The 25544-nt window shown below is 39.3% G+C and overlaps 3 protein-coding genes across 3 annotated transcripts; 1 reads left to right on the forward strand and 2 right to left on the reverse strand.

The window, feature by feature from the left end:
* Positions 1–1000: 1000 nt before the first annotated feature.
* On the forward strand, positions 1001–10308 carry LOC103711768 (probable ADP-ribosylation factor GTPase-activating protein AGD8). Its single transcript, XM_039118922.1, has 7 exons — positions 1001–1152; positions 1412–1530; positions 4230–4656; positions 4963–5223; positions 9049–9174; positions 9483–9584; positions 9875–10308. Exons 1-7 carry the CDS (start codon positions 1084–1086, stop codon positions 9980–9982), a joined length of 1212 nt encoding a protein of 403 aa, XP_038974850.1. The 5' UTR covers positions 1001–1083; the 3' UTR covers positions 9983–10308.
* Positions 10309–12221: 1913 nt separating this feature from the next.
* On the reverse strand, positions 12222–15945 carry LOC103711769 (ubiquitin carboxyl-terminal hydrolase 21-like). The gene is made up of 9 exons (XM_008798038.4): positions 15709–15945; positions 15548–15619; positions 15314–15434; positions 15100–15210; positions 14399–14571; positions 13964–14299; positions 13762–13881; positions 13289–13688; positions 12222–13067 (listed from the first exon to the last, which is right to left on the reverse strand). The coding sequence occupies exons 1-9, from the start codon at positions 15745–15747 to the stop codon at positions 12667–12669; spliced, it is 1773 nt and encodes a 590-aa protein (XP_008796260.2). The 5' UTR covers positions 15748–15945; the 3' UTR covers positions 12222–12666.
* Positions 15946–21667: 5722 nt separating this feature from the next.
* LOC103711809 (subtilisin-like protease) lies at positions 21668–24073 on the reverse strand. Its single transcript, XM_008798093.4, has one exon. It carries the CDS (start codon positions 24051–24053, stop codon positions 21759–21761), a length of 2295 nt encoding a protein of 764 aa, XP_008796315.4. The 5' UTR covers positions 24054–24073; the 3' UTR covers positions 21668–21758.
* Between the last annotated feature and the right edge of the window lie 1471 nt (positions 24074–25544).

Genomic DNA, 25544 nt, shown 5'->3' on the forward strand with positions numbered 1-25544 from the left:
CCATATCTCCCTGGCTCTAGGGCACTGCAAAAGAATATGACTAATTCTCTTGTTGATATCTGCACACACCTCACAGCACGAAGTAACCCGCACACCTCGCCGAACAAGCAGACTCCTAGTCAGTAGACAACCCTATGCCACCTTCCAGATGAAAAGTGCCACACGCGGGTGAATCCACATCCTCCAAATCCATCTTCCCTCAATCTGCCGAACTTGCTTCCTCCTGATTAAAGCGTGAAGATCCCTAACTCGCACCCACGACCGCCCTGACGACAACCATACTAGCCTGTCACGCTCCGTCCGGGAGGAGATCAGTAGAACCAGAACCATCTCTGCAAACTGCTCACCAAAATCCTCTCGAATCAAACCATCCCTCCATCAACCCCCATCTGGGTCTAGTAAATCACTAACCCTATGTCCCGCTAGCCTAACCGAGTCCATCATGGTCGGCAGACGACTGATCGACTGTTCGGTTATCCAACAATCCTCCAAAATATCGATGAATCATTTGTTCCCGGTAATCCATCTGATCTCTGAAAGCACTAACGTATTTCTGACGCACATCTTCTGCCAAGTCGGTGAGCGGTGTTTGCTAGCTCGCGTTCCAGGAGACTAAAGTATATCTACAAATTCCACATATAAATTTTACAATAAAATAAGTAAATAAAAATCTGCAGACACCACGCCATAGTTTGGTTTCCCGGAAAAGAAAAAGAAAAAAGAAAAAACACCAAAGGGAGGTGCCACGCGGTTGGAAAGCCGAGTGCCATCTAATATATCGTCGTTCCACGGACCGGAGGCCTACCAACCTTTTAACCTGCTGTCGCCGCTAATCCCACGGCTCGTGGGCTCGCAATTTTAGAAAAATAAAGGCAAAAAAAACGCCTAGTGGCAACTCCTCTAGCGGAAGGAATTTAATAAAAGGTTTAACTATCCATCAATTCAATGTTATTTTAATTCGCGCAACCAAGGTCTCTCCTCCCCAATATCCCCAGTGGAGGTTCTTGCGCGCACACCCCCCCCCCCCCCCTCTCTGGAAAAAGAAAACCCGTCCTCTCTCTCCCCGCTCGTACCATCGCAGCCATGGCTCCCGAAAGCTTCACCGACAAGAACGCGGTATTCAAAAAGCTCAAATCTAAGTCGGAGAACAAGGTAATCTGTTCAAGTTCTTCTCTTTCTTTTTCTTCTTCGTCTTTTTTGCTTCCCCCCCCCCCCCCCCCCCCCCCCCCCCCCTTATATTGGAATCAGTCTCGTAGGTTTGTCCTTATAAATTTGCTCTGGGTTCGACTCAATTTCGATCACTTGTTTTCCTGAAAATCGTTTGGGTTTGGGGGATCTGCTGCGGGAACTCCAGATCCCGACGGGATCCTTCAGATCTGATCGCTTCTGACCGTGGATCTTTCCGTCTCAGATGTGCTTTGATTGCAACGCTAAGAACCCTACGTGGGCGTCGGTGACGTACGGGATCTTTCTCTGCCTTGACTGCTCGGCCGTCCACCGTAGCCTCGGCGTGCACATCAGCTTCGTGAGGTATGGGATTGTTATTGTCTTTTGTTGATTTAGCAAAGGAGGCAACTTCTAGGGTTCCTCTTCATGTCCTTGTGGTTCATTCCGTTTTTTCTCTGATTAATTTGAAGGCCGTTTCTGAATTTTCAACCATCGGCCCTTTCAAAACCTGAGGCGATGATGTTGCTGTCGCTGCAAATCTTTATAGCTATTTTTTTTTTTAAAGATGTTCAAAGCCTTAAAACATGCAACTTTGGAATTATATACCTGATAAGATGAAACTGATTATAGGTAACCCCTAGTGCATAATGAATGAGTAGATGGTATTGACGTGACATTCCCTTCCCTTCAATAGAAGTTGAGATCAAGCTAATCAGATGCTAATAGAATTCTTGCTAGCCAGCTGCATTCTTGATGCCTTTGGGTGGTAACCACCGTCCACTGAACTGTATGGAGATGATAATAGTTTTGGGATATGTAGGAAGTCACAGGGCAGGATCTCGGAAGTTTGGCATATCTCTTCAACTCAATGTGTTTGTGCAAAAGGTGAAAGGTACTTGATCAAGGCATATTTTGATTTCTAACTGAACAATGTATATTGTGCATATGGTTCTTGCATGTCCGGTATAGATTGTAGGATACAGAAGAGGCAGCTTCATAGGTGTTAAAATTTGCTTTGGCTATTCGAAAAGTTAAGTGATCAAAGCCAGTTTGGTTATGGTAAAAGGCCCCAAAAAATGAAAAATCAAGCCTTGGTCTTGACATTGTAGGTTCTAGGATGGGTGCAAGCTTGTGGCAACATGATAGAAGTCAAAGATCTATTGCTTATAATAGCAGAAAGTAGAGAGGGGAGAAAGTGAGTGTTTGTTGCTAGAAGTCTATTATTGAGACAGGGGTTTTAAGGGGCTTTTGCTTTGATAGACCTTTAGACTTCGGGATTATTTTCAGTTAGATATTGATAATGTAATGCATGCAAAGCAGATTCTGCTTTTGTAGCTGTATACCTGAAAACAAGTTTTGCATATGAAATCTAGAATAGCATATCTTGATTGGATTTTGTCTAACAAGAAGTTTTAGCTAGGGATCGATATGCTGACCAATCAGTTCTATCCAAGATACACCATACCGTACCGGCACTGAACCAGTACGCAGTATGAAGGCCGTGCCGATACTTGGTATGCCGAACCTTCTCCTGTACAGACACGGTAATAAGGTGGCACTGGTGTAGAGCCCGACACCAAGACAGCGTACCTTGATTCTATCAAACAAAGTATAACAAAGCAAATAAGCTCAAATTTTAAGATTTAAGCTATAAGGAATCATGTAATGAATAAAATAACAATGATTTAATTAATGTGAGTAATATGTGCTCAGAAATAAAAAAATATACTGGCATAAAAGCTGAGAACAAGTGCAAATGGATATACACCTATTCTCTTGACATCAAATCCTAGTGGGGTCTGTACAAATCTTCCTTCAACTAATTCAGTGTGATGCATGAGATGCATGATTAAGACATGACACATATGATGAGAAAATCATGGTCTCAAAGGTTCACTCATGTTGTCATATCATGTACTCCCAATGCTTTAAAGCATTGTGATCAATTACCCAACAACTGACATGGGTATTGTGACATACTGGGGGAATGGGGCTGGCAGACTGGGTCAACCATAATGTAATCCTCAAAATAAGAAACAGAAAGAGGAAAAGGTAACATTTTGAGTGCAGAAGTAGCCCTAAATTTGCTGATTCAGCATTACCTCAAACCTTGTTTGATGATCACATGATTGGCCTTTGTAATGATGAAATAATTAATTTTGTTTAGTGGAGAGAGCATTGACCTAACTTACTCTATCTCATTCATGTTGAAAAGGTTCATTGATTATTCTTTGTATATGATGCCAAAGGCATGTTATAGTTATTTAAGTGTAATTGTTAAGCACGAAAAATCTTGACAATGATCAATAGTTAACTGGACTGGAGATGGCTTCTTATTTGATCTAAGATGGTTGCATGGCAAACAACACCAAATGGGTTATCATGTTTGGAAGTTTTCAGTTGTCTTGATATGCCTTTTACACGACCTTGTGTTCATAATTATAGCCTACCTATATCAGAACTACTGGAGAAAAAATCTTATGAAGTGAAAGTAAGATTTTTGACTAAGATCTTCTGTTGAATGGTAGACCAATTAATTATGAAGTCTTGACTGCAAAGAGTTATAAATTTGGAAGGAATGGTATTTCTCTCTGACATGCATTTTTATAAGGTTGTCACAAATGAGGTTGATCATAGATACATCAATGGAAAAGAAAATTAATCAAATAGACTGGTAGTAACCTTGTCATTGGAAAAGAATCTTCTATCAGCATGTAAGATAAACATGCTTGATATTACATCCTGTTCAAGTGCTTTTGCTATTGAACCAGAATTGTATATTGCTGTTATGACTGTAGTTTGCTGATCAGATTGGATTGAATTTGACTTGTAAACCCTGTTGTAGTTACCATAAAAGAAGTACCTCATCACTTTGTTTTTGTTCTTTAATTTGTTTTTCTCTCACTTTTTCCTTTTGATGCATTTATATTATTCATGTTTTGGAGGCTATGTTTTTTTTATAAATTGAATTAATGTTTTGAATATAGCCTGTGGTTGATTGTTTTTTGGGGAAGTTCTGGAATATATTACTCAATTAAGAGTTCCTTTTTCTCGTTTTCTAGGTCTACAAATTTAGATTCGTGGACTCCGGAGCAGCTGAAGATGATGGCTTTTGGGGGCAACAACCGTGCACAGGTTTTCTTTAAGCAGCATGGATGGACAGATGGTGGTAGAATTGAGGCAAAATATACATCAAGAGCTGCTGAATTGTACAGGCAGTTACTTTCCAAAGAGGTTGCTAAAAGCGTTGCTGAAGATAGTAGCTTGCCTTTGTTGCCTGTTGTAGCATCCCAGTCACCAGATGCGGGCAATGGTCTTCCAGAGCTCAATTTTGTGGATGTGCCAAAGGAAAATTCAAATGAGAAGCGTGAACCTGAGACTACTCGGTCACCTAAGGCTCCAACCCATTCTGCAGTTATAAGTGCTGCTAAAAAGCCTATTGGTGCGAAGAAGACTGGGGGGCTAGGCGTCCGAAGGCTTACGACAAAGGTAAATTTGTGTTTTTTCATTCTAACAATTATAAGTTAAAAAGGAATGAAGTCTGAGGAACTTTACGAATTAAATTATGCTTTGATGGTTTCAGAAGGAGACCATCAAAATGATTTTTTGGTAGTTGGCCACGATTTTTTTCCTTTATCCTTCTTATCCGACCTTATATAGTCATGTGGCTGGGGAGCCTCCATATGTGCCTTTTAGCATGCTGTCAACATTTATGACTTTTAGTGCAGTACTTTCGGGGCATGAGAAAGAAGTGACTAGCAACAGTTTTAACCATGCTGAGCATTTAATTTGCAGCCAAACGACAGTCTTTATAACCAGAAACCTGAAGAGCCAGCACCAGCTATAGCATCCTTGGCTAATTCCAAGACAGCACATGGCCCATCATTTCCTTCTCGATTTGAGTACATGGAAAACATACCATCTGCTGAGTCTAGTTCAGGAAGTGCTCAAGTGATCCATCATGTTGCACCACCAAAATCTTCAAATTTCTTTGCAGAGTTTGAAATGGAGAGTGCATTTCAGAAAAAATCAAGCTCCACTTCAGCAAAAGTAGAGGTAAAGTTATATTTGAAATATTTTCTCAACAAAATCATCAGGGTTTTTCTTTCATTTGGATTTGAGTTAGTGGGCTGCATGACAGTGCATAGCTGACCCCAAATGCCCCTAAAGCATGCCTTCCAAACCACCCAGATCTGGGCCTTGTCTGCATGACTGTCCCATTTGAGGCCTGAAATGATGGTACTTGTTTGAAACTGTTGGGTTCCCATGGAATTTTGAATACTTCTTGCCTATTGCATGTCAGGTCCCATTTCGTGTGATGCATCTAATCTAGTTGTGAATTAAACTATTCTCAGTTGATGGTAGGAACTATTTCCATCAGCATGGGGAGAAGTAAAAAAGTCAAATTTGGGCCAACTTATCTACTGTAATTTAACAAATTAACAAATTGCTTCAGCTTCTTCTAGAAACTAATTAGTTACAGAAGCTGTTGTCTTTCTTACTTGCCTCTTGCATAAGTTAATTCATTTCTTCTATGGTCATCTGCCTTACCATTTTAATCATGGCAGGCTTTCTGTCTAATTTCTACTAGAACATGTGACTTCTCACACTTCACATCATGAAGTCACACTCCATGTTCATGGTCTGTCGTGTATATCTTTGTTGGCTTCTTTTATTTTTATGTCCTTGATCTTGTGTGGTTATACATTTAATCTATAATTTGATATAATTTTAACCATCAAAAGTTACCATTTACCATCAGTTTGTGAACAGAGGTACTGTGTAGCTTTTGTCCCCCTCACATGCAATTCCTAGGAGATATTACCACATGCTGCTTGAAAACTGATGAATTTGTTGCAACAAAAAGAAACATGTATTAAATTCATTGGTTGTATGTAATTATGTGACAAAGCAAGCTTACTTATTGTTCTTTTAAACACACTTGAGTTTCAAATTTATACTGAATGCAAGCACTTGTGCTCTAATTGTACGAGCATAAAATCTATGATTATTCTGTAAATTATATTGGTTATTTGGTTAATGTTGCTTACTTCTAGATATATTAAATTTCAATATACTTAACTAGCATGAATTTGTATTCCATATTAGACGAAGTTCATGTTTTTAATGGACCAAAGACTACAGTTGCATGTTTGATGCTATTGAAGAAGCACAATCATTCCTCTTATACATGTACATGTCAGGAATAATATTTACCAAGGTTGATATTAAGTGGATGGATTTTGTCTTTCTGGTGCATTATGTATGATGATATCTGTGGAGTCACAAACATTGTCTTTGAATCTCTTTCTTATTCACTGCTCATGTCAGATACTTGAAATCAGAGTGGCTGCTAGGAAATGCAATGTAGTTTATCCACATGTTAGCAGGGTAGAAGCATACAAAGAACTTCAGGAGAAGTTATTGTTTTGCAAAGTTATTGTTGCCGTTATTGGCTTTTCTTCTCTTCTTCAACAATTGTAAAAGTAGGATAAATTGTGGTGGTAAGCATGAGGAAAAGGCTATATTAAAGAATGTGATTTTATTTGACTTGAATCTGCGGTTATGCCAAATGGAGTACTGTTGTAGGTATGGTACGAGGACAGATTGAATTTCCTAAGTTGTTGGGGGGTAATTGAAGGTGTCATAACGTGATATCGTCATAGCCATAAGTTATTTGGGAAGCACTGGACTAATGCTTGGACAGCAAAGGACTGCAATATGAGATTTCAGTGGTGAAAGTCTTCTTTCACTTCCCCAGTTCCTTCATGGTATGATTCGTGGATATTTCAAGTGTCGTGGATACAGACTACAGTTGATGAGACACCATGACACGGCTATGATTATGGACTATTTATTCAAGGCACCTTTTATTGGACGTGTGCCCAAGGGGAATGTTTGAAAAATTGATACAGTTTTGGTCCAGTAGAAGTTTCTCTACCATCATTCTTAACCGGGTCTAATACCTGGATATTTGAAAATTAGCAAGCCTCCCATTTTTGACAAGCTATATTATGTAAAAATTGCATCTTTTACATGGCTTTGGGTAACAAGTTATGTTACCCAATGCAATGTAAGATAGCCTTTTTGTTATTTCTAGTAGTAACTTAATGAAATGCAACTGGTTTCTTATTCAAATGCTATTTCTATCATGTTTCTGTTGGTTGTTAAAGGCTTTGGTGAAAATAATATCTCTGTCATGTTTGGGAACCATATCGTACCATATAAAATAAGCATGTTTATTTTTTAAAAATTGTTTGGATGATCGTTTTGTTTTGAAAAGATCAATCTCTTCAATATGAAGGAGAAAGCATTCCAAAATCAAAAGAAGTCAGATCATGAACTGTAAGTAAGTTCCCTAAATTGAAAAAGATTGCTTGGCTCTTAAAGATTTAGTTTTCTGGGTCACCTTCTCTAGTAAGGTTGCAAGAAAATCGGGATTAGCTTTATTTCTTGATAGATCGTGGAACAAACTCAAGCGGTAATTCATATACCTTAACTACGAATCTTGGCATTGTGGAGATGATCATGATGATGAGGGACAAGTTCTTATGTGAAGAAAATCATTCTGAACTTTCAAGATTAATTTCATTGCATTTTTGAGATGAGGGAATGCAATTCTCCCTAGTGGGATGGTGATGTACTGCTAGCATGGTTATGGCCTTGCCTATATATGGGGCTACGGTGACATCTCATCCAAGAAGCTAGCAGCTCTCATCTATGGATTACTATTGGTTTAGTGATGTTGGGGAAGATGCTCTTTTCATGAATTGAGATGCTTTGTGCTACGAAGATTACCTTTTGCACAATTAACCATAGGCCTTATCCTAATTCTTACCTTTTGTAATGTTGTAGTCAAGATTGACTTGTAAACTATTGCAAATTTTGGTCACACATCATCCAAGAACTTCTGCAATCATCAGTGTTACTTGGACACTAGAGGGTTTTAGGATCAGAGTGTCATCACTTATTGCTACATGATATCTACATGACACTGCTTAACATTTGATGTAATCTAGGAAGAAAATTGTGTCTTGATGTCCATAAGAGGATGATTTGGGTGCGACTGAGTCAATCTTAGGAGATTAAATAGGATATTTTTGTTTGTACTAGGTGATTAGATAATGGGGTGCTGAGATTAGAAATTATGTGATCTTTATAATTAGCGTCATGCCAACTTTTGTTTCTGTGGGCCATAACTTACTCCAGCTAAATTAATTGGGGCTAAATAGGAGGACAGAGAAGTTGCAGCCATTACACAGGGCTAGCCATGAGATGAAGCCTCTTGCTAACTTCCTCTTAATCCTTGCCTCTTCTCTAGTCTGTAACTTTATGGGCGAAGTTTTGCTTTGTTTCTTTCTTATTTCTGGAGACAAAAAAGTGGAAAGAGTCCTGTACTTGGGAGTCCTAGTTTATTAAGGAATAGAAGTCTGTTTAGGGTTCAAAGTAGTGCAAGGTTATTCTAGTGTCACTAATTTTTGCAGTACAGATCTTTCCTTGTATCTTGTTTCTATTGTTTTTGGATTTTTTACTTAATGGCTGGTCGTGTGTGGGCTAAGGATTAACCGAAGCTCATGCATATGATCATAAGGATTAACCTCGTTTGAGAACATGAGAACTTTATCAATTATTCAGTTGCATTAAAATGGCTGTTTTAAAAGATATGCATTTTGTTTCCCAGTGAATGTCTAGGCACTGTCATAATGTCCACTGTATGTCATGAAAGATGGTTCTTTTACCAATCATAATTAGATCCACGGATCTGTTGGTTTATGCAGTGGACAACTATATAATAGGCATTTCAAATCATTTGGCACTTGATCTTGTTGTTGGACATCGAATTTATGCTCTGAGATTTTTAGTTTGCATGATGATCTTCAGATCCAGGAAAGTAATGAAGCAAGGCAGAAATTCTCAAATGCAAAATCAATTTCATCAGCCCAATTCTTTGGTGATCAGAACAAAGATGCTGATAAGGAGGCTCAAATTTCCCTGCAAAAGTTTTCGGTATGCTCTCTTGCTGTTATCACAAATCTTACTGAAATCTTATATATAAAATGTTCAGGTTATCTAATATTAGTAGATTTCGGGATATATAATATCAGCATTATGTTAGTTCATCATGATTTGTGTAAAATCCTGTTTCTCATCTCTGGAGCTCTGCTTGTTAATTTTATTGCATTCTGTTGCGGATGGTTTGGCAGATCAACTGTGATTTGGATGTTATTTTTTTCAACTATCAGATTCTAAACATTAATGCTTAAGAAGTTGGATTACTGTTCAAAAGCCACTGGTTTTAACATACCTCTATATAGGGCTCAACTTCCATTTCGAGTGCTGATGTCTTTGGTCACAATACGATTGATTCTGGACTTGACCTCAGTGCAGCAGACCTTATCAACCGAATTTCCTTCCAGGTACTTTCTTGAACATGAGATATTATATGATGATTCCAGGAGATTCCACTTGATAGGTCAACATCAGAAATGCAGACTATCCATGAATTTCTTGAAATGATTGAACACGAAGAGTGATTACTGGTCTTTGTATTTAGTTCTATTCCGTGCTTGCTATTCGCCGCCACAATGATGTTGCCTTTACAACCTTAACTATTTATTGAGAAGCAAACCATCGAATTTGATGCCTTCAGGTGTTTGCAGTATGTATTTTATCCAAATGATTTGCTTCAATATCTTGTTTTTCTCAGGCAACACAGGATATATCCTCCCTCAAGAACATAGCTGGGGAGACCGGGAAAAGATTGACATCTTTAGCTTCCAGCCTTATCAATGATCTTCAGGATAGAATCCTCTGAGTGGGCTTCATGTGGTCACATTCATGTACATGCCTAAAGAACAGCTACCTTTTCCAATAAAGGATCAATCTCAACATTGAGGGAGGTTGCTAGCTTACCATCTTAAATCTATATCATACCTTTTTTTCGCAGAGATACATTGTTCATCTTTCCTAGTTACCGTGCATGACCTACTTTTGTAATAGTGGAAGCATTCGGAGCTGTAGAACCCATAGCAGAATGGATTTTATACTTCTTGAAGCTCCAAAAAGTTTGGGGTTTGTATTTATGGACTCGGCAAATTTGATGCCTGAAAAGTTGCACATGTTTTAATCATTTATGTTTATGTGCTGCTCCTCTGCTGTAGAGTTTACAATTTTTTCATTGCAAAACATCAGGTAAGCAGTGATAGGAATTCATTTCACATACAGCTCTGGGCGTGCAAAGGCAAGCTAGTACCGTGCCTTCAATGAAACAGGATCCCTCTATTCTGCGTTTGTGCGGATCCTTGGTACCACAATCTAGGATCATTATGCTGGTTAACCTAATTGTGAAGGAGGGCATTACTGTAGTTGTCACTATTGGTTTTGGTTTTGTCTTGAATTATATACCGTCTTGTATTTGAACCAGCGCAACTTATATCAGATGGGTCGCCCTCCCTTTCCTTTAAAAAAAAATCATATCTAGGTGGTATGACTAATCCCAACCTCGATTTTTATTCCTCCAATTTGTTCCGCCTCCAGTTGTTTCAAGATAGTGTAATTTGTTCCAACTTGGATTGATATTGTTAATGAAATAGGTACGAAATGATTCCCTATATTATATATATGCCAATTAGTAGTCATTAGTATTATAGTATTTGGAACTAAATGGACAATTAACGACACAGTTTGCTCAGAATCTTGTTCGTAGAGCCAGATACTATTTTTGCGCCCTTGGCGGAATATGTACGCCGTTCTCCATCATGCGCTACCGAGCAAACCCGCATATATCATACGGAAAAAAAAGAGAAGACAAATAAAAATAGTTTTTTTACTAACTGGGTTTGTCACTTTTATAATTAAAAAAATAAAAATGAAAAATTTTATGTACCAATAGAGACTGTACGAAAAAAAATCCATCTCATTCTTTTTCTTTCTCATCAAGTAATACAATTCATCAGCTTCCTGATACAAGCTGTAAGTTTTTTTGATACACATCTTGTAGCAATCCAATATAAATTTTCAGATAAATTGAAATATAGTTTTTAGAATACTATGTGCATCATTATATAGTATATAGGTAGTTGATATATATCTAGCAATATCATCATCTAACATCTCAATACATACCTAGGTAAATCGACCATTATATAATATATGGCTAGTTGATACAAACCTAGCAATATAGTAATCTAACGTTCCAATATACACCTCTTGATAAATCGATATATAATTTTTAAGATATGATGCTCACTAGCCAAGTGATATACACTCATCAGTAATACATACTGTAAGTTTTTCTAATGTACATCTAATAGCAACCCAATATATAGCTCAAGTAAATCGATACATAGCCTCTAGAACTTAGTATTCACTAGTACATACTGCACGATCAGGTGATACACAACTAGCAAAATAATCATTCAACATTCTAACAATATACTTTTAAGTGAATCAATACACAGTTTCCAGATGAAAGAAAAAAAAAGATTTAGAAGGAGAAGAAAGACCTCACGGATGAAAGAGACAGCTTGATGATAAAGAGACAGCTCATATAATTAAGAGTCCAATAATCTCTTGGAGTCTTCCATCAGAAAACCAAAAAAAAAAAATCCCTTGGAGGCGCGGATAAGGGAAGTCACTGTACCCTTTGGTGGCATTCAGGACAACAGTAAACTCTTCGTCTTCGGGTGGAAAAATTACTGGGAAAACTTGAAACACGTTAGGAATGTCAATAAAAAATATCATTTTTTCTTTAATACTAGTCTAACATCACTTTATTGGTGGGGCGTTGGAGGGATTAACTCTTAAGTTAGAAACCTAACCACGTCACCGCGCATCGGACTAAAAACCGGGCTCATAAGAGAAACCTAGCGTCTGGCAAATTTCTTGAACCCTTCCAAAATTTTCTCATCTTCCATCCCACAGTCTAAGCAGATACAAGGCCCACTCTGATTATTGTATGTCAAAGTTGATGCAAGGGCAATTGATTGTATACCGAACGCAAGAAACAAGACAGAATTGTTTCACATTAAGAGTTGAAATAGGCTCGAAAACGATAAAAACGAAATGAGATATATTCCATCAGATCACCTATGACAATAAAGTGCAGACTGTACGTCATTTTGGCTAAATGCTCATAACACCTTCTAAAACAGACCAGTTTTTCGCCTTTACAAACTTTCTGGCGCTGTGGATAAACTGCTATTTCACCCACCAGATTCATGTACTTATGTGATACTCTGACAACCTAAGAGCCAAAGTATTTACCTCAAGGAAGAATATATGAGAAGAGGAAAAATCATGTAAGAACTACAAAAAAAAATATTTTTAACGAAGTTACACAGAGGATAGAGCATTTGGACAAGAATGGGTTAAAAGTCTGAAAACATCAACATTGACATGAAGTTTTAGCGAAAAGAAGCTTTAGATGGAAGGATGGTTAATCATCAAGCCTGAATAGGCGAAGGCAGATGCAGCGGCCAGGGTAATCATCTATGGAGGCTACTCTGACTGACGAGAGACAAGCTCAAGATCCAATTCGGAGTCATCTATAAACAAACCACGTCTGATGGAGCGAGGGCTAAGGCTCTGGCGAGATGCAGACGTTAGCTGTGCTGCCGCTGTTGCTTCCCTGGAAGAACCATCTAAACTCGCTCTCATTCTTTTATTACTGGGAAGCTGGCCTTTATCCTGAAGAGGTCGCCTATGTAAAGGCTTGTGCTGCGTAGCAAGGCAGGCCAGAATGCTTGACCTCCGTGAACCAGGCATGCCTCGCACCAATCTTTTGAGTGGCTCGTTCATGGGCACATCCTTCATGGTGTTGAGGGTGGGTTTCCCTACTTCCCTAGTGAGCTTCAATTCCCCTTGGAATTGTGGAATAAGGTGATTCTCCTTCTCATCTTCTGTAAAATTATGGCACAAAGAGGTAAAAAGAATATAATGAATGAATAAAATTGCCTTCGACATTAAAGTATCACTCGATTTCAAACAAGAAAACGGATAATGATGAAAGGAAATAGCCCATGTATAGCAATGAGAGCAATATAAGCCGACAAACTAGAAAGCGGCTTTCTACGTAGAGATCTTAATATTCTAACTACTCCTTTTGATGGAAAACCCTTACCCAATGGCTCATCTTGGAAAATACCAACGATATTAAGCTTGTCTGGCATAGCTTTGCAAGACCCTTCGTCAAGGCTCCTGTGGTAGCAAGCGCTAGGAGTTGCATCATGGCATCTTTCTTCATCTACAACAGGAGAAAAATTAAAGCATTGGCTGGGGTCTTCATCCTTCCCTTGCATTTCTCTTGAACTGCTGCAACTAGTCTCTCCAATAGAAGGTGAAACAAGATTTCGATCTACATAATCCAACACAGATACTGGGGACGCATCATTGCTGCCATCCAGGTCGGGTACCTTCTGTGCCTCCATTAAGGTTGAAAACCAGGGCGAGGATCCCTGCTTTATGTAGAAAAGGATAAAGGCTGATTCCTTTAACACATGGGTTTCAGAAACTCTGGCCACCTGCAACAGACATGGTTTCATTAGAATCATAAGCACACCCACGTAGTAGATAAAATATTGGTAGAACACTTGCCTCGGAATCATTCATTTGGAACCATGCTGTTGGAGAGGAACGAACGAAGCAGTAATAATGCCCAGAATAAGGTGAACCATCATGCACCAGGACTGCATATAGGTCGTATTTTAACTGCGCCTGCCATGTAAAGCATGCTAAATGATCAGAACTCATTTGTGCGCCAAAATGTACTTCAGTGGGGAATGGAAGGGATGCTTACCCCATCCTCTGGGCAACTAAGAAAAGGATTCAAGTCCAGCTCCAATGGATACTCCACAAACTTTTCAATCTTTGTAGCAAAAAATCCAATGCTCTTGAATCGCTTGAGTTGAAGTGCAACAATTTCTGGAGCTTGGTCCAGCTTAAGTTGCTTCTCCACCAACACCTGAGCCTTGCAGCCTTCACAGGTGAACTTGGCTTCAGGATCATCAAGTTTCTCCACCTTGGTGAAAGACACCAGAGCATCTGTGAGGGTGTCAACATCACCAATCTCCAAGCTGAGATCAAGCAGGGGCTCAAAAGTGTCTGAACAGTGACCACAATCACAGCATCGCAACTGAACCAATGGCATAGCCATTAAAGGAACGATGTTAATATTAGTTAAAAGGAGACGCAGGCCGGTAACCAAGTAAAGGAGTGACTTAGCGGCAGTTACCTGGCTTCTGAGACGCCCTCCAAAAACCTGCTTGACAAGGCTATCTTTCTCTAATGAAGACGGGTGGTCCTTCAAGATGGGGTCCAGACAGCAGCCATGCAAGCTATCCAGCAAAGCATGGAGGAATTCATGGGCATCCCCTTGATTGCCCAGCTGAAAACAAGATGATATTTCTGGTAATCAAAAGGTCAAGAAGAACAATGTTATATTAATCCGTAATTCTCTCTGTGTGCACAAGGAAAAATGTTTTATTTAATTTGGATCAAATGAAACCAAATTTGAAGCACCAAGATATCTTCAAATTATCTCTCAGCTCAAGAAATATACGGCACCAAGACAATCATGCTGCATCTAAGTCTACAAAACTTAAAACCCGAGTTAGGATTATATCGAAAGAGGGAAACACCCTAATTTCAAGCTTCCAACTGTTACTAGATTATTAGATTACACCAGATTAGTTCAAGGGTCATCGATCATCATAGTTGTAACTACAGGCAACAAAAATGGTAAAGAATTGTATCGAGTCAATAATTCAGAATCCAAGCAAGATTCGACTTGAGAATGCAGAAATAAACTCATAACCGCCCATCAGATCAAAGAAAATATCAGATATCAATATATGGACAGATGAATAGAAACTAATCATCCAAAGACCAAACCAGAGAAGCCATATAAAGTAGATGAGGTTATTCAAAGGATACTGCTCATATTATCAGCAATCCTTCTGGGGGAGATAACGTTTCCTGACTTGACAATACTGAGGTTGATGTGTTCTCTCAGCGCACAGAAAGAGCAGAAATCCCCATTGCCTCCTGTAAAATTTTCCCAAATTCTAATGTCTACCAACTCGGAAAAAAATAAGACATTAGAGAAAAAAAATTCAGTCTTTGTACTGAGCGGAACCAAATCCAATACCACAACAAGTAGAAGAGTGATCAACCGATCGAAGCTTCTGTATTAAAGGAACCGTATGCGTGAGACACTGAAGAACCGCATTGAGAAAGCACGTGTTCCCTAAATTCCAGAGAGCGGCTCCCTAAACCACAACCGAAACAAATAGATTCACGATAGAATCACAAAAAGACGCAATTTCTATAGGAGAACAGAGATCGAAAAAGGATAGAATTAGTGTAGATTGGGGCTAATTACCACGAGGCGGGGCTGGTAATTCGAAGGAGGCGGCGAAAGCCAGGATCTTTCCATGTTTCCCGGATCAGATTCCTGCAGGATTACCGAAGAAGAAGAAGAAACGATTCAGCAAAAACCCTGAGAGAATACTGAAGAATCTGGAGAAAAAAAATTACGCGTACCGTCTGGGGAGGAGGAGGATGAAGAGACTCGGCCTCCATGGCAAGCTAGGGTTTCCTTCGTATATCCACGACTCTGTGGGACTCGGAAGCGGAGTTAGGGTTTCGGAATTAGAGATGGGGTTTCCTATTATCATAAGAAATCGAAGCCGAGGGGCCGAGGGGGTGAAGAATTCGCGGCCTTTTGAAAGAGAGGACGCGCCATCGGATTTTGCGGGGGAATCTTATTTCCATAGCGCGGCTTCCGATTATTTTCCGAGTCCAGGTCGAAGTTAAACTCTAAACCGCAGCGTAAGATCGGACCGTCGAAAGTGCACCGATCGCTACCAGCGCGTCCACGTCACTGGTGGTGCGTTTGAAGGCGTCTAATACTGTAGTCCCCCGGTCGATTTATTAAACCTGAGTTGCCTCTAAAACAAAAAATTTATCCAATTAGTTAGTGCTTGAGCTGGAATTCTTCAGAAAAATAACTAACCGGTTCTTTCCTAGATTGTATACAACTCAAATATTGAAAATCTCCATAATGATAGATCTCTTGGTTTATCCATAGGAGATTTTTCTTTATTTTAGCAGAAATACCAAAAATGGCAGATAAAATCAAAATCAGCAATTCTTTTATGACATTAGTTTTGATATTTATTAATTAACAATATTTAAAGAACTAAAAATTAAAAATTATTGTAGTCCTACGGTCAATTTATTAAATCTGAGTTGGCCTCTAAAACAAAAAAAAAAATCCAATTATTCTTTACAGGCCCGAAATTTTCCTTAGTAGTTGATGCTTGAGATGGAATTTTTTCAGAAAATAATTAACCGATCCTTTCCTAGATTGTATAGAACTCAAATATGGAAATCTTGATGATGATAGATCTCTTGGTTTATCCATAGGAGATTTTTCTTTATTTTAGCAGAAATACCAAAAATGGCCGATAGAACCAAAACCAACAATTCTTTTTTGACATTGGTTTTGATATTTATTAATTAACAATATTCAAAGAAATAAAAATTAGAAAATATTGTAGTCCCCCTGGTCGATTTATTAAATCTGAGTTGCCTCTAAAACAAAAAAATTATCTAATTATTCTTTATAGGCCCCGAAATTTCTCTTATTAGTTGATGCTAGAGATGGAATTTTTTCAAAAAATAACTAGCCGGTCCTTTTCTAGATTGTATAGAACTCAAATATTGAGATAGATCTCTTGGTTTATCTATGGGAGATTTTTCTTTATTTTAGCAGAAATACCAAAAATGGCAGATAGAATCAAAACCAGCAATTCTTTTTTGACATTGGTTTTGATATTTATTAATTAACAATATTCAAAGAAATAAAAATTAGAAAATATTGACTCAGGTGTGTTAATAATTTAATATTGCATGCTAGATTTATTTTAGCTTAATGATTTGGAGCCTAGAGTTCCTTTATCTGGTTTTATGTGAGTCAGTGGTATTCATACAGATTTAAGATCTCATGTGAGATAAAATTATTGGTTCTTTGCTTATCTATCGTATTAATTTAGCCCATAAATATTAGCATTTTATTTTTAGTCCTACTACTTATTTTATTTCTTTTTGCATGAAATTGGGCCTTTCTTACTTGCGTAGTTAGCTACATCTGATATACAGTCTACAAATCAAGAGATTAAACAAAAAATAATTGTTGGAATTAAAAGTAATGTGTAAATTTTCCATCTAATATGGATTCAATGTAAAATGGTGATCAATCCAAAAGGTAAATCTCAATCACCGCCTCCGACATTAGCAAGTCCAACAGTCCATGCATGGATCAACATTGGTATATGTTGATGATCAAACCCATATTCTATTTCTTTTTTGTTATCCACAGTTGATAGATGCATCATGCATGACTAATGAACAGTTGTCAAGCATGTTGGAACTGTGGAGCCTTCAACCGCAGCTATTGGGATACGTAGCTTGTAACTTTGATATTATATTTAAATTAACAAGTTTAATAAAATTTCTGAATTTGCTTCATCCAAAATTTGGCGGAATTGTAGCTAACACCAAACATGTAAATTTCGCTACACTCATTTGTTAGTCCTTCATGTGCTATGGCAAATTCAGTCAAAGTTAATTTATGAAGGTAACTCAAATTGTAGACTCGTGATAGTGGTAAATTTTAGCTGAAGTAACATAAGCAATTCCTTAAAAGGTTTCTAGGTGTTCAAATATGCCCAATCAAAAGACAATGTAGGGAAGGAGTAGTGGTCTAAACCTCTTTATTTATAACTCCATATCATTGATATATGATCAAAAAATTTTCGACAAAAACATGATCAAATTTAGTATCCTTTTAATAGAAGGTTATTTTGATCTTTATTTTTCATCCCTAGCTAGGTATAAGTTTTCTAATGCCACGTGGGTCTAGAACTTATAATTTCAAGCCAACTTTAATTTTTATTTTATTTTTAAATATAGAAAAGCAGTGCTCAATAGAGACGTGTACTTTGCATCAAGCACGTACACGCTTGGTCCCCCTTAACATTCAAACCCTGCACAAACTGGATGTTGACTTGGTTCAAGAAAGGAATGCTTATGGTTGATGTTGTACTTAGGTGGCTTTGACCCACAAGGTGCAAGTGTATATAGCACATTCATTTGTGCTGATTTTGAAGGAAGAAGATTAGAGATTACAGTGCAGAGAATGTTAACATATCAAAATAGGGAGCATCATCTGCTCTATCTTGGGCAGCCTGACCTCTCCTTCCCAATAACAAAAAATTACACACACACACACACACACACACACACACACACACACACACGTATATACCTTCTTCTTCCTCTTCATTTTCTTTCTTTCTTTTTTCATTTGTACGCATGCTGTGTGCATGTGTGTGCGGAGAGGGATTGGAAATGCATGATGTAAATTTCCTTTTATGAAGCTTGCTCTCGACATAGAATGCATGATGACATGCTTAATGCGTTTATCTGTATTTATAAAATTTATGATGTGCGAATTGTTTTTGATATTTTTACTACGCGGATGTGGCAATCAAACAGACTAGATAACATGCAATGTTCTGAATCTGTGATTCAATCTTCCTTCCCCTTTAAACCTTCATGAATTTTTGAAGTTCTGGTTCCTTGGTTTATATTTTCTGCACAAGGTGATTTTAGAACTACTTTGACTTGATGGCAACCGAGTTGACATTGCCAACAGAGTCTAAAAATACCAGTTCACCCATCATAAAGAAAAGGAAAATAATCGATGTATCTACGGCATATCTCAGTTTCATACATATGTCTTTCTTGATTTTTGCTTTAAAGTTTTTGGACCAAGCAGACTCTGGCTTTCATGAGGATATGAGCTACAACTTTTTCAAGGACCCGTTTGGAGAATTACTTTTGGAGTGCTGACTATGACAAAGCAATAATGGCATTGCTTCTGACATGCCTCCACAAATTTATTACTTTACATGCCACAAGGATCAATAGAGCAGCATGCCACAAGAAAAACATTTCAGGCTTCCTCGTGAGTGAGTTGTTTGCATTAAGAAAGCTATGTTGTTTAATTGATAGTAAATAATTTATTTTCACCTTTGTTCAAAGTTAAGTTTGTTCCATGTAATTGGATTTTGATATCAATAGTGCCTTGTTGAAGGTCGGTATTATCTGTTATTCATTATGGAATCTTACGGTCATTACTACCTGTCATCTGTGAATTTTGGTTGTTCTTTCCTAGCAAGTAACATAAATATCTTTGTGCTAGGCAAACATACACAATTTCATGCACTTGGTCCTTTTAAAGTAGATGTTGTCTACTGTACTTCTTCATGTGCTAAGGAAGTTCTTTTATCATACCTCAACCAGCTTCTTTGAAAATTGCACACTGGACCTGATTTCAGTGTCCGCTGTTTGTAAAACTTGAAGGCGTACTTCATCTTCATGTGTATTATTTCCATTCTACTTTAGCAAGATATTTTTCTAATCTTATCATTCTTTTGTGCAATAGATAGAAGAAAATACGTCCAGTATTAACATTGAATCAGATCCTTGAGTCATCTTGAATGACAAATTTTGGGATATTGTGTTTTTTTTTCTTGTAATAGAGGCTCCTGGTGCTCTTATAGACTTCTTAATTTCTTGCATCCAAAAGACTTTGTGAGAATATGTTATCTGCAAACCATTGCCATTTTCCCCTCCTTTATTCTGAGTATACTTGGACTACTTATTGGGGTTCCAAAAAAGAACAATGTTATATGGATGGCTAGGGTACTTACATGGCACTTAGGTGATATGGAGTTGCCTAGGCAGAATTGGAGGTAAAGGAGGGAATAAAGAAGGTGGAGGATGGATGAATGTAAAGACTCACACATATGTGTGTTTAATCTCACATCGGCTATGCAATAGATAGATCCTAAATACCTATACAAGACTAAGAAACCTAATTAACATCTTCCGGCTAATCTTTTTGGAGGAGATTTTGGGTTATTACAAATTATATCAGAGCATATCCGGCCCATGACCCATGTGGACTAGAGGATAGTGCAGCACGATGTTATTTGAATGGATTATGAGCTATGCATTAGATAGATATTAGATATTTGTATTATTGTATAAAGCCAAGGAATCTAAATAACATCTTTCAGCTAATTTTTTTGAGTGAGGTCCTGGGTCGTTACATGGAGGCACCACAGAAGGTCGATGGTAAGGGATACACAGAGAGAGAGAGAGAGAGAGAGAGAGAGAGAGAGAGTAGAAGAGGTCGATTAGGAGAGAATAGGGGAGAAGAATGGAGTTGAAAAAGGTGTATGTAGTTGCCTGGTAATTAAGTTTGACCACATGCAGCTCGTCACCCCTTTCCAATTGTCAATAATCTCCCCTCTCTTGCCTCTTTGATTTCTTAATTTGTAGTTCTCTTGCTTAGACTTACTCTTGAAACAGCGAGCATTGCCTCACCCCTCACACCCCACTTCCCCAGAAAAGAAAAAGGTGAACACCAATAAAGCTGAGTTATCTTTGCGCAATGACGGATTTCATCAATTGTCTCTCTGGATCAAATAAGAGCAAAGTAATTTTTCTCTATATGAGTGAAGAACATGAGTTTCACAGCCTAATAATATGCACAAACCTCGTGGTAAGTTGTTAATGCTGCAAATAAATGGATGGTTAAGGTTAGTTTTCTGGTGACGTCCTTGAACTAATTTGATTATCAATTAATTATTTGACTAACAAAAGTTTTTTTTTTTTGGCAGTTCGTAGTGACCAAACTCAGTTGAATGTTTGCTTCAGATTTTGAATTATCTTAAACGTTTTTTATGTTTTGTCATTGCATTTGAAACAGCATGATTGTTGAATTTAAAGGATGGCAAAGTGAACACCTTTATCAAATTGATCTTTGTGAGGCTGGAGCATTAGAGTAAGGCTCTGGACTACTTGTTCTGCAATCTAAACTGGATTTTACACTGGTTTGTGATGAACACAACGTTTCCTTCTTTTTAGTTTCTGCTGCCATGATTGATAGTTTTTTACTGTTGATCTCACATCGAGAGCAGCTCCTTCTTGTTCAGCGTCGATCTTCCTCTAACTCCGAAGAATTGGTCAAGCATTGTGGAAAATACATCGTAGAGGTGACATTGCCGTTTATATGACCAGGTTGAGTCTCCATCCCAGGAATACACTAGAAATCGCCAAGGAGGCAAATTGAATAATTAAGAGCATGCAATTAGAACAAGTAAATATGTGTAATAATCAAACCTGATTCATTACCAACTGGAATTTGATAAGTGCTTTGACACATTTTATTGCATAATGTTCTGTAGCTTAGAAATCTATATATGCATCTGGCAAAAGATAATTGCATAATTGCTAAAACCATAGTTGGTCTTGAAGAGATCACTGGTGGAATTATATTAAAGAGAAGTTCAATTTGTAAACATAAAACATGTCTTGCATATGTATTAAGCATAAAGTATAATTAGGGTTTGGGGCTTCACGTAGGAAACTATTATTTTTATTTTCAGGAAAGCTTTACAAAGGAGATTATAAGCAGTAGCAGTAATTATTATTAAAGGAGGCCAGCGCATAGCATTTTAAAGGAATGTGACTGCAATGGGACTCCTGACAAGGTATTTGCCGGATACCCATTTAAGCTGCCCTTCTACGACTTCTCCTGCGCTCCACTGTTGGGAGCCCTTGTGGCTGAATGTGAGATCGAAACTTTGCTTCTCATCAACCTGGGAGAATTGCAGCGTAGCAGGAGTAACGTCTACACGGACTCCTTCTGGTTCCTCAACTTCGATCGTGTAGACAGTATCAGCATCTCCTACATTGGTCACTGTTCGATTTACCGCCGTCGTCGCGGAAGGTGAAGTTCCAAGGTGAACCATGATTGAAGGGTAGTTTAAGTCTTCTGGACGTATCTGATGGACCTGGGAGCAGTAGACTCTGCCACGAACAATAGCTGAAACTTGCCTGTCTGTGTACCCCAAACCACAGAGGTAATGGACATAATCATAGTAATGAAGATCATAAATCAGGCCTGGATCGTTGGCAGCGACAGGATTGATATGTCCTGAGCCCATGGCGAAGACGCTGGCAGCCGTGTCATTGAACTGATCGGCAATGAGATTCCCGGTGTTGTCGAACCTGCGTGCAGTTGTCATGAGTGCTGATTTGATGGCGGCCGGTGACCAGTTTGGGTGAGTGTTCTTGAGAAGGGCCACGACCCCGGAGACATGAGGCGTCGCCATGGAGGTGCCACTCAGAAAATCGAAAGTCTTGGATGTGCCCGTTGGATTGGGACCGACCTCCCATGGCCATGCTGCTAGAATGTTCCCGCCGGGAGCGATGATATCAGGCTTTATGATGCCCCCGTTCCTAAGGCTAGGCCCTCTTGAAGAGAAGGAGGCGACTGCCGGCGTCGGACGGGCTCCAAACTGCGTGCCATTGAAAATGATTGTTGCGGTAGCATTCGCCGTACTTCTGAAGTACTTCACGAGCTGCTTTGCAGCACTTAGGGGGAGATTGGAGGCCGGAAGGCCAGGAGTCTCGGCGCCGGTTGTTTCACCTTGATCCCAAACGTTCATGACTATCATGGCGGCCCCTCCGGCATTCCTGATGATGCTGGCTTTTTGGTGGACATCAATGATCGTTTTCCAGCACAGCACAATCTTATCTTGGACGTCCAAGTTGGCCATCGAGACATTGCAACCACAGGCATCAGCTGTCCGTAGATCACACGGGTACACCAGGGGCAACTGCTTCGACTCGAAGGACTCCGGCTGGTAGGCAGACTCTCCAAGCAGTTCCATCCCATTTCCAAGCCTCACGATTGCTTGTATTCTTCTACTCACGGTGCTCGCTCCAACTGTTAGGATCCAAGGAGCATCATTAGCCATGATGCTTTTGAAAGGCCCATCGTTCGCCGCAGCCGCGCAAGGGACGATCCCCCTTGTCATTGCAGCGAATGAGGCCTTGGCAACGCCGTTCTGATAGTCAGGCACTCTGGATGAACCAAGAGACATGGAGAGGATGTCGACGTCGTCGCGGATGGCTTGGTCTATCCCTTTCAATATATCACTATCAAAGCCACTGGTTTTGCCCTGGAAATCATGCAGCACTTTATAGATTGCCAGGTGAGCTCTAGGTGCCATCCCAGACGCCGTGCCGTTGGCGTTGCCAAGAACGTGAGCGTCGTTGACGAAGTTTCCTGCCGCCGTACCGGCGACATGTGTACCATGGCCATCGTCATCCTGGGGATTCGTCGTCCTTCCATACTTAAACGCTGCAGCCCCAACGAGCTTGTTGTTGCAAAGGGGAGGCCCCCAGTAGCAGTTGCCGGACCAGTAATTCGGGGGTGGCGGCATCCCGTCATCCTGAAAGGAGGGGTGAGTAGGATCTATCCCGGAGTCGATCATCCCGATAACCCTCCCCTGGCCCAACGTGGAGGGATACCAGAGACCGCCCCATTGGTTCAGGCCCAACATTTTTGGCGTGTAGGTTGTTTTGAGAACGTACTCGTTCTCCGGATGCGCCAGCAGGAATCCATCCATGGCTTCCATGGCCTCCACTTCCTCCGGGGTCAGTCTTGCGGCGAAGCCACTGATCACACGGCGATAAGCGTAGAGCATCCGTGGCTCCCCGGAGTCTAGGGTGTTGTTGGGCAGGAAGGACGTGTACCAATTTACTCTGTCCCTGAAGTGGAGGAACTTGGTGCCCTTGGGCTTTTCTACGTGAACGATGTAGGTATGCATCTGGGTAGCATTGGCCACCTGGTCGTTGATGATGGGGAGAAGCTGGCTTTGAGCTAAAAGTAGATGACTGGATGACACGAAGAGGAAGGCAGCGAGGAAGTGGATAACTAGAGATTTCTGATGAGTCTCCATACCCTTTGCCAATGAGCAGCGTGGAGTGCATATGGGAGAAGTGAATGGGGCTGCCTTCTTTATGCAGCCATAAAGCAGAAAGCGTGGGCAAGAAAGAAGGGGAAGATATTTGGAGGGACCCTAAATAATTGGTGGGATTATTAAGGAGCCTGAATTATAGGAAAGAAACAGACAGAAAAGAGCTCTGGCAGAGATCAGAAAATAATAATAGAGCAATATAGGCATGTTATATATGTAGAGTGTGACGCATTTTTTAAATAACAGAAAATTACTTTCTACTGGCCTCTTTCTTGCAGTCATTTGATGATAGAGGTTCATTTAATCAAAAATTTGGCCCCTTTTTACTTATTTTTGTCCTTAATCTTTCATATAAAACGATCACAGGTTGAGCCTAATATAGATTTAACTATGTCAAACTTAACCATTAATATGTATATGATATAAGACACTAGCTGTGCACATATATAATATATAATTGAGATCAAAAGATAATCAAAACTTGGTCAAGGCCTAATACTCAAACGGCAGCCAAACCAAAGTAATGAAATAATCTTCCCTAGAAAAATCAAAGAACGGCATGTGATAATTGTGTGAAGGACCCGATGGCAAATTGATATGTGAAAATAGCATGATCGATGATGAAAAGAAGAGTTTAGACCTCCATCTTTGAGTAAGCCTGACAGCTAGTTCCTCACAAGGGTAACCCGATAAATGACAGGCAATTCCTCCCAAGGTATCCAAGGTATTAGATTTCAGGCGACTTGGTCCTAAGATGTAGTCAATTACGGTTCAGGTATGGTGTGGCACTGGGCACAACTTGTGCCCATTTTAGGTATTTCAACATGATTTAGGTGATTTGACGTGTGGTCCGTGTGGTTTGGTGTACTTGTGGTCCTTAACACGCTTTCAGCATGGTTTAGAGGAAGAAGCTGCTCCCTGAATGCAGCCAAGACTGTTCGCAATATGTTTCTCTATTATTTAAGAAGAGGTGGCATGGTCTTTTTTCTTTTCTTTTCTTTTCTTTTTCCGTAAAAGAGGTAATGATTTATCCATGAAGGCGAAGTAAATTACAGTACCCCTTCGTCCAAGTGGATCTTGCATCCAATACACATCCGGCCTGCATATAAATGGATGTAGGTGGTTTACAGTGTAGGTACGTAGCACTTGTGTAAGAGGTGAATTAGAGATAGAAAGTTGGCTTCTAAACGAAGAGAACAACAAATACAAAACTCTTGCATCTCATAATTTTAAAATAATACTAAAAATAAAAAAAAGCCATCTTTTGGTACGACTAGCATTGGATGCCAGAAGAACTGTTCCAAAATAGAAACATATATTAAGAGAAGCCTAATGAATAGGAGATGACAGACACAACTATAGATATATTTCATTCCCCTCCTCATCTAATTTTGGTAAGCTCTCAGTCCCTAAAGTTAGTCTTTTTTTATTCGGTAGACTCAAAAGTTAGTTTTTGATAACAAAAAGCTTCAA

The sequence above is a fragment of the Phoenix dactylifera genome, chromosome 2 (assembly GCF_009389715.1).
Source record: "Phoenix dactylifera cultivar Barhee BC4 chromosome 2, palm_55x_up_171113_PBpolish2nd_filt_p, whole genome shotgun sequence".
In the NCBI taxonomy this organism is placed as follows: domain Eukaryota; kingdom Viridiplantae; phylum Streptophyta; class Magnoliopsida; order Arecales; family Arecaceae; genus Phoenix; species Phoenix dactylifera.

Bases quoted from the DNA above. Each gene is read 5' to 3' on its own strand.
- LOC103711769 (XM_008798038.4), bottom strand. From the start codon at position 15,747: ATGGAGGCCGAGTCTCTTCATCCTCCTCCTCCCCAGACG. The intron at 15,620-15,708 runs GTACGCGTAATT...GTAATCCTGCAG, and splicing joins ATCCTCCTCCTCCCCAGACG to GAATCTGATCCGGGAAACAT. The intron at 13,689-13,761 runs GCAAGTGTTCTA...TGTCTGTTGCAG, and splicing joins TCCAAATGAATGATTCCGAG to GTGGCCAGAGTTTCTGAAAC.
- LOC103711768 (XM_039118922.1), top strand. From the start codon at position 1,084: ATGGCTCCCGAAAGCTTCACCGACAAGAACGCGGTATTCAAAAAGCTC. The intron at 4,657-4,962 runs GTAAATTTGTGT...TTTAATTTGCAG, and splicing joins TCCGAAGGCTTACGACAAAG to CCAAACGACAGTCTTTATAA. The intron at 5,224-9,048 runs GTAAAGTTATAT...GATGATCTTCAG, and splicing joins CCACTTCAGCAAAAGTAGAG to ATCCAGGAAAGTAATGAAGC.
- LOC103711809 (XM_008798093.4), bottom strand. From the start codon at position 24,053: ATGGAGACTCATCAGAAATCTCTAGTTATCCACTTCCTCGCTGCCTTC.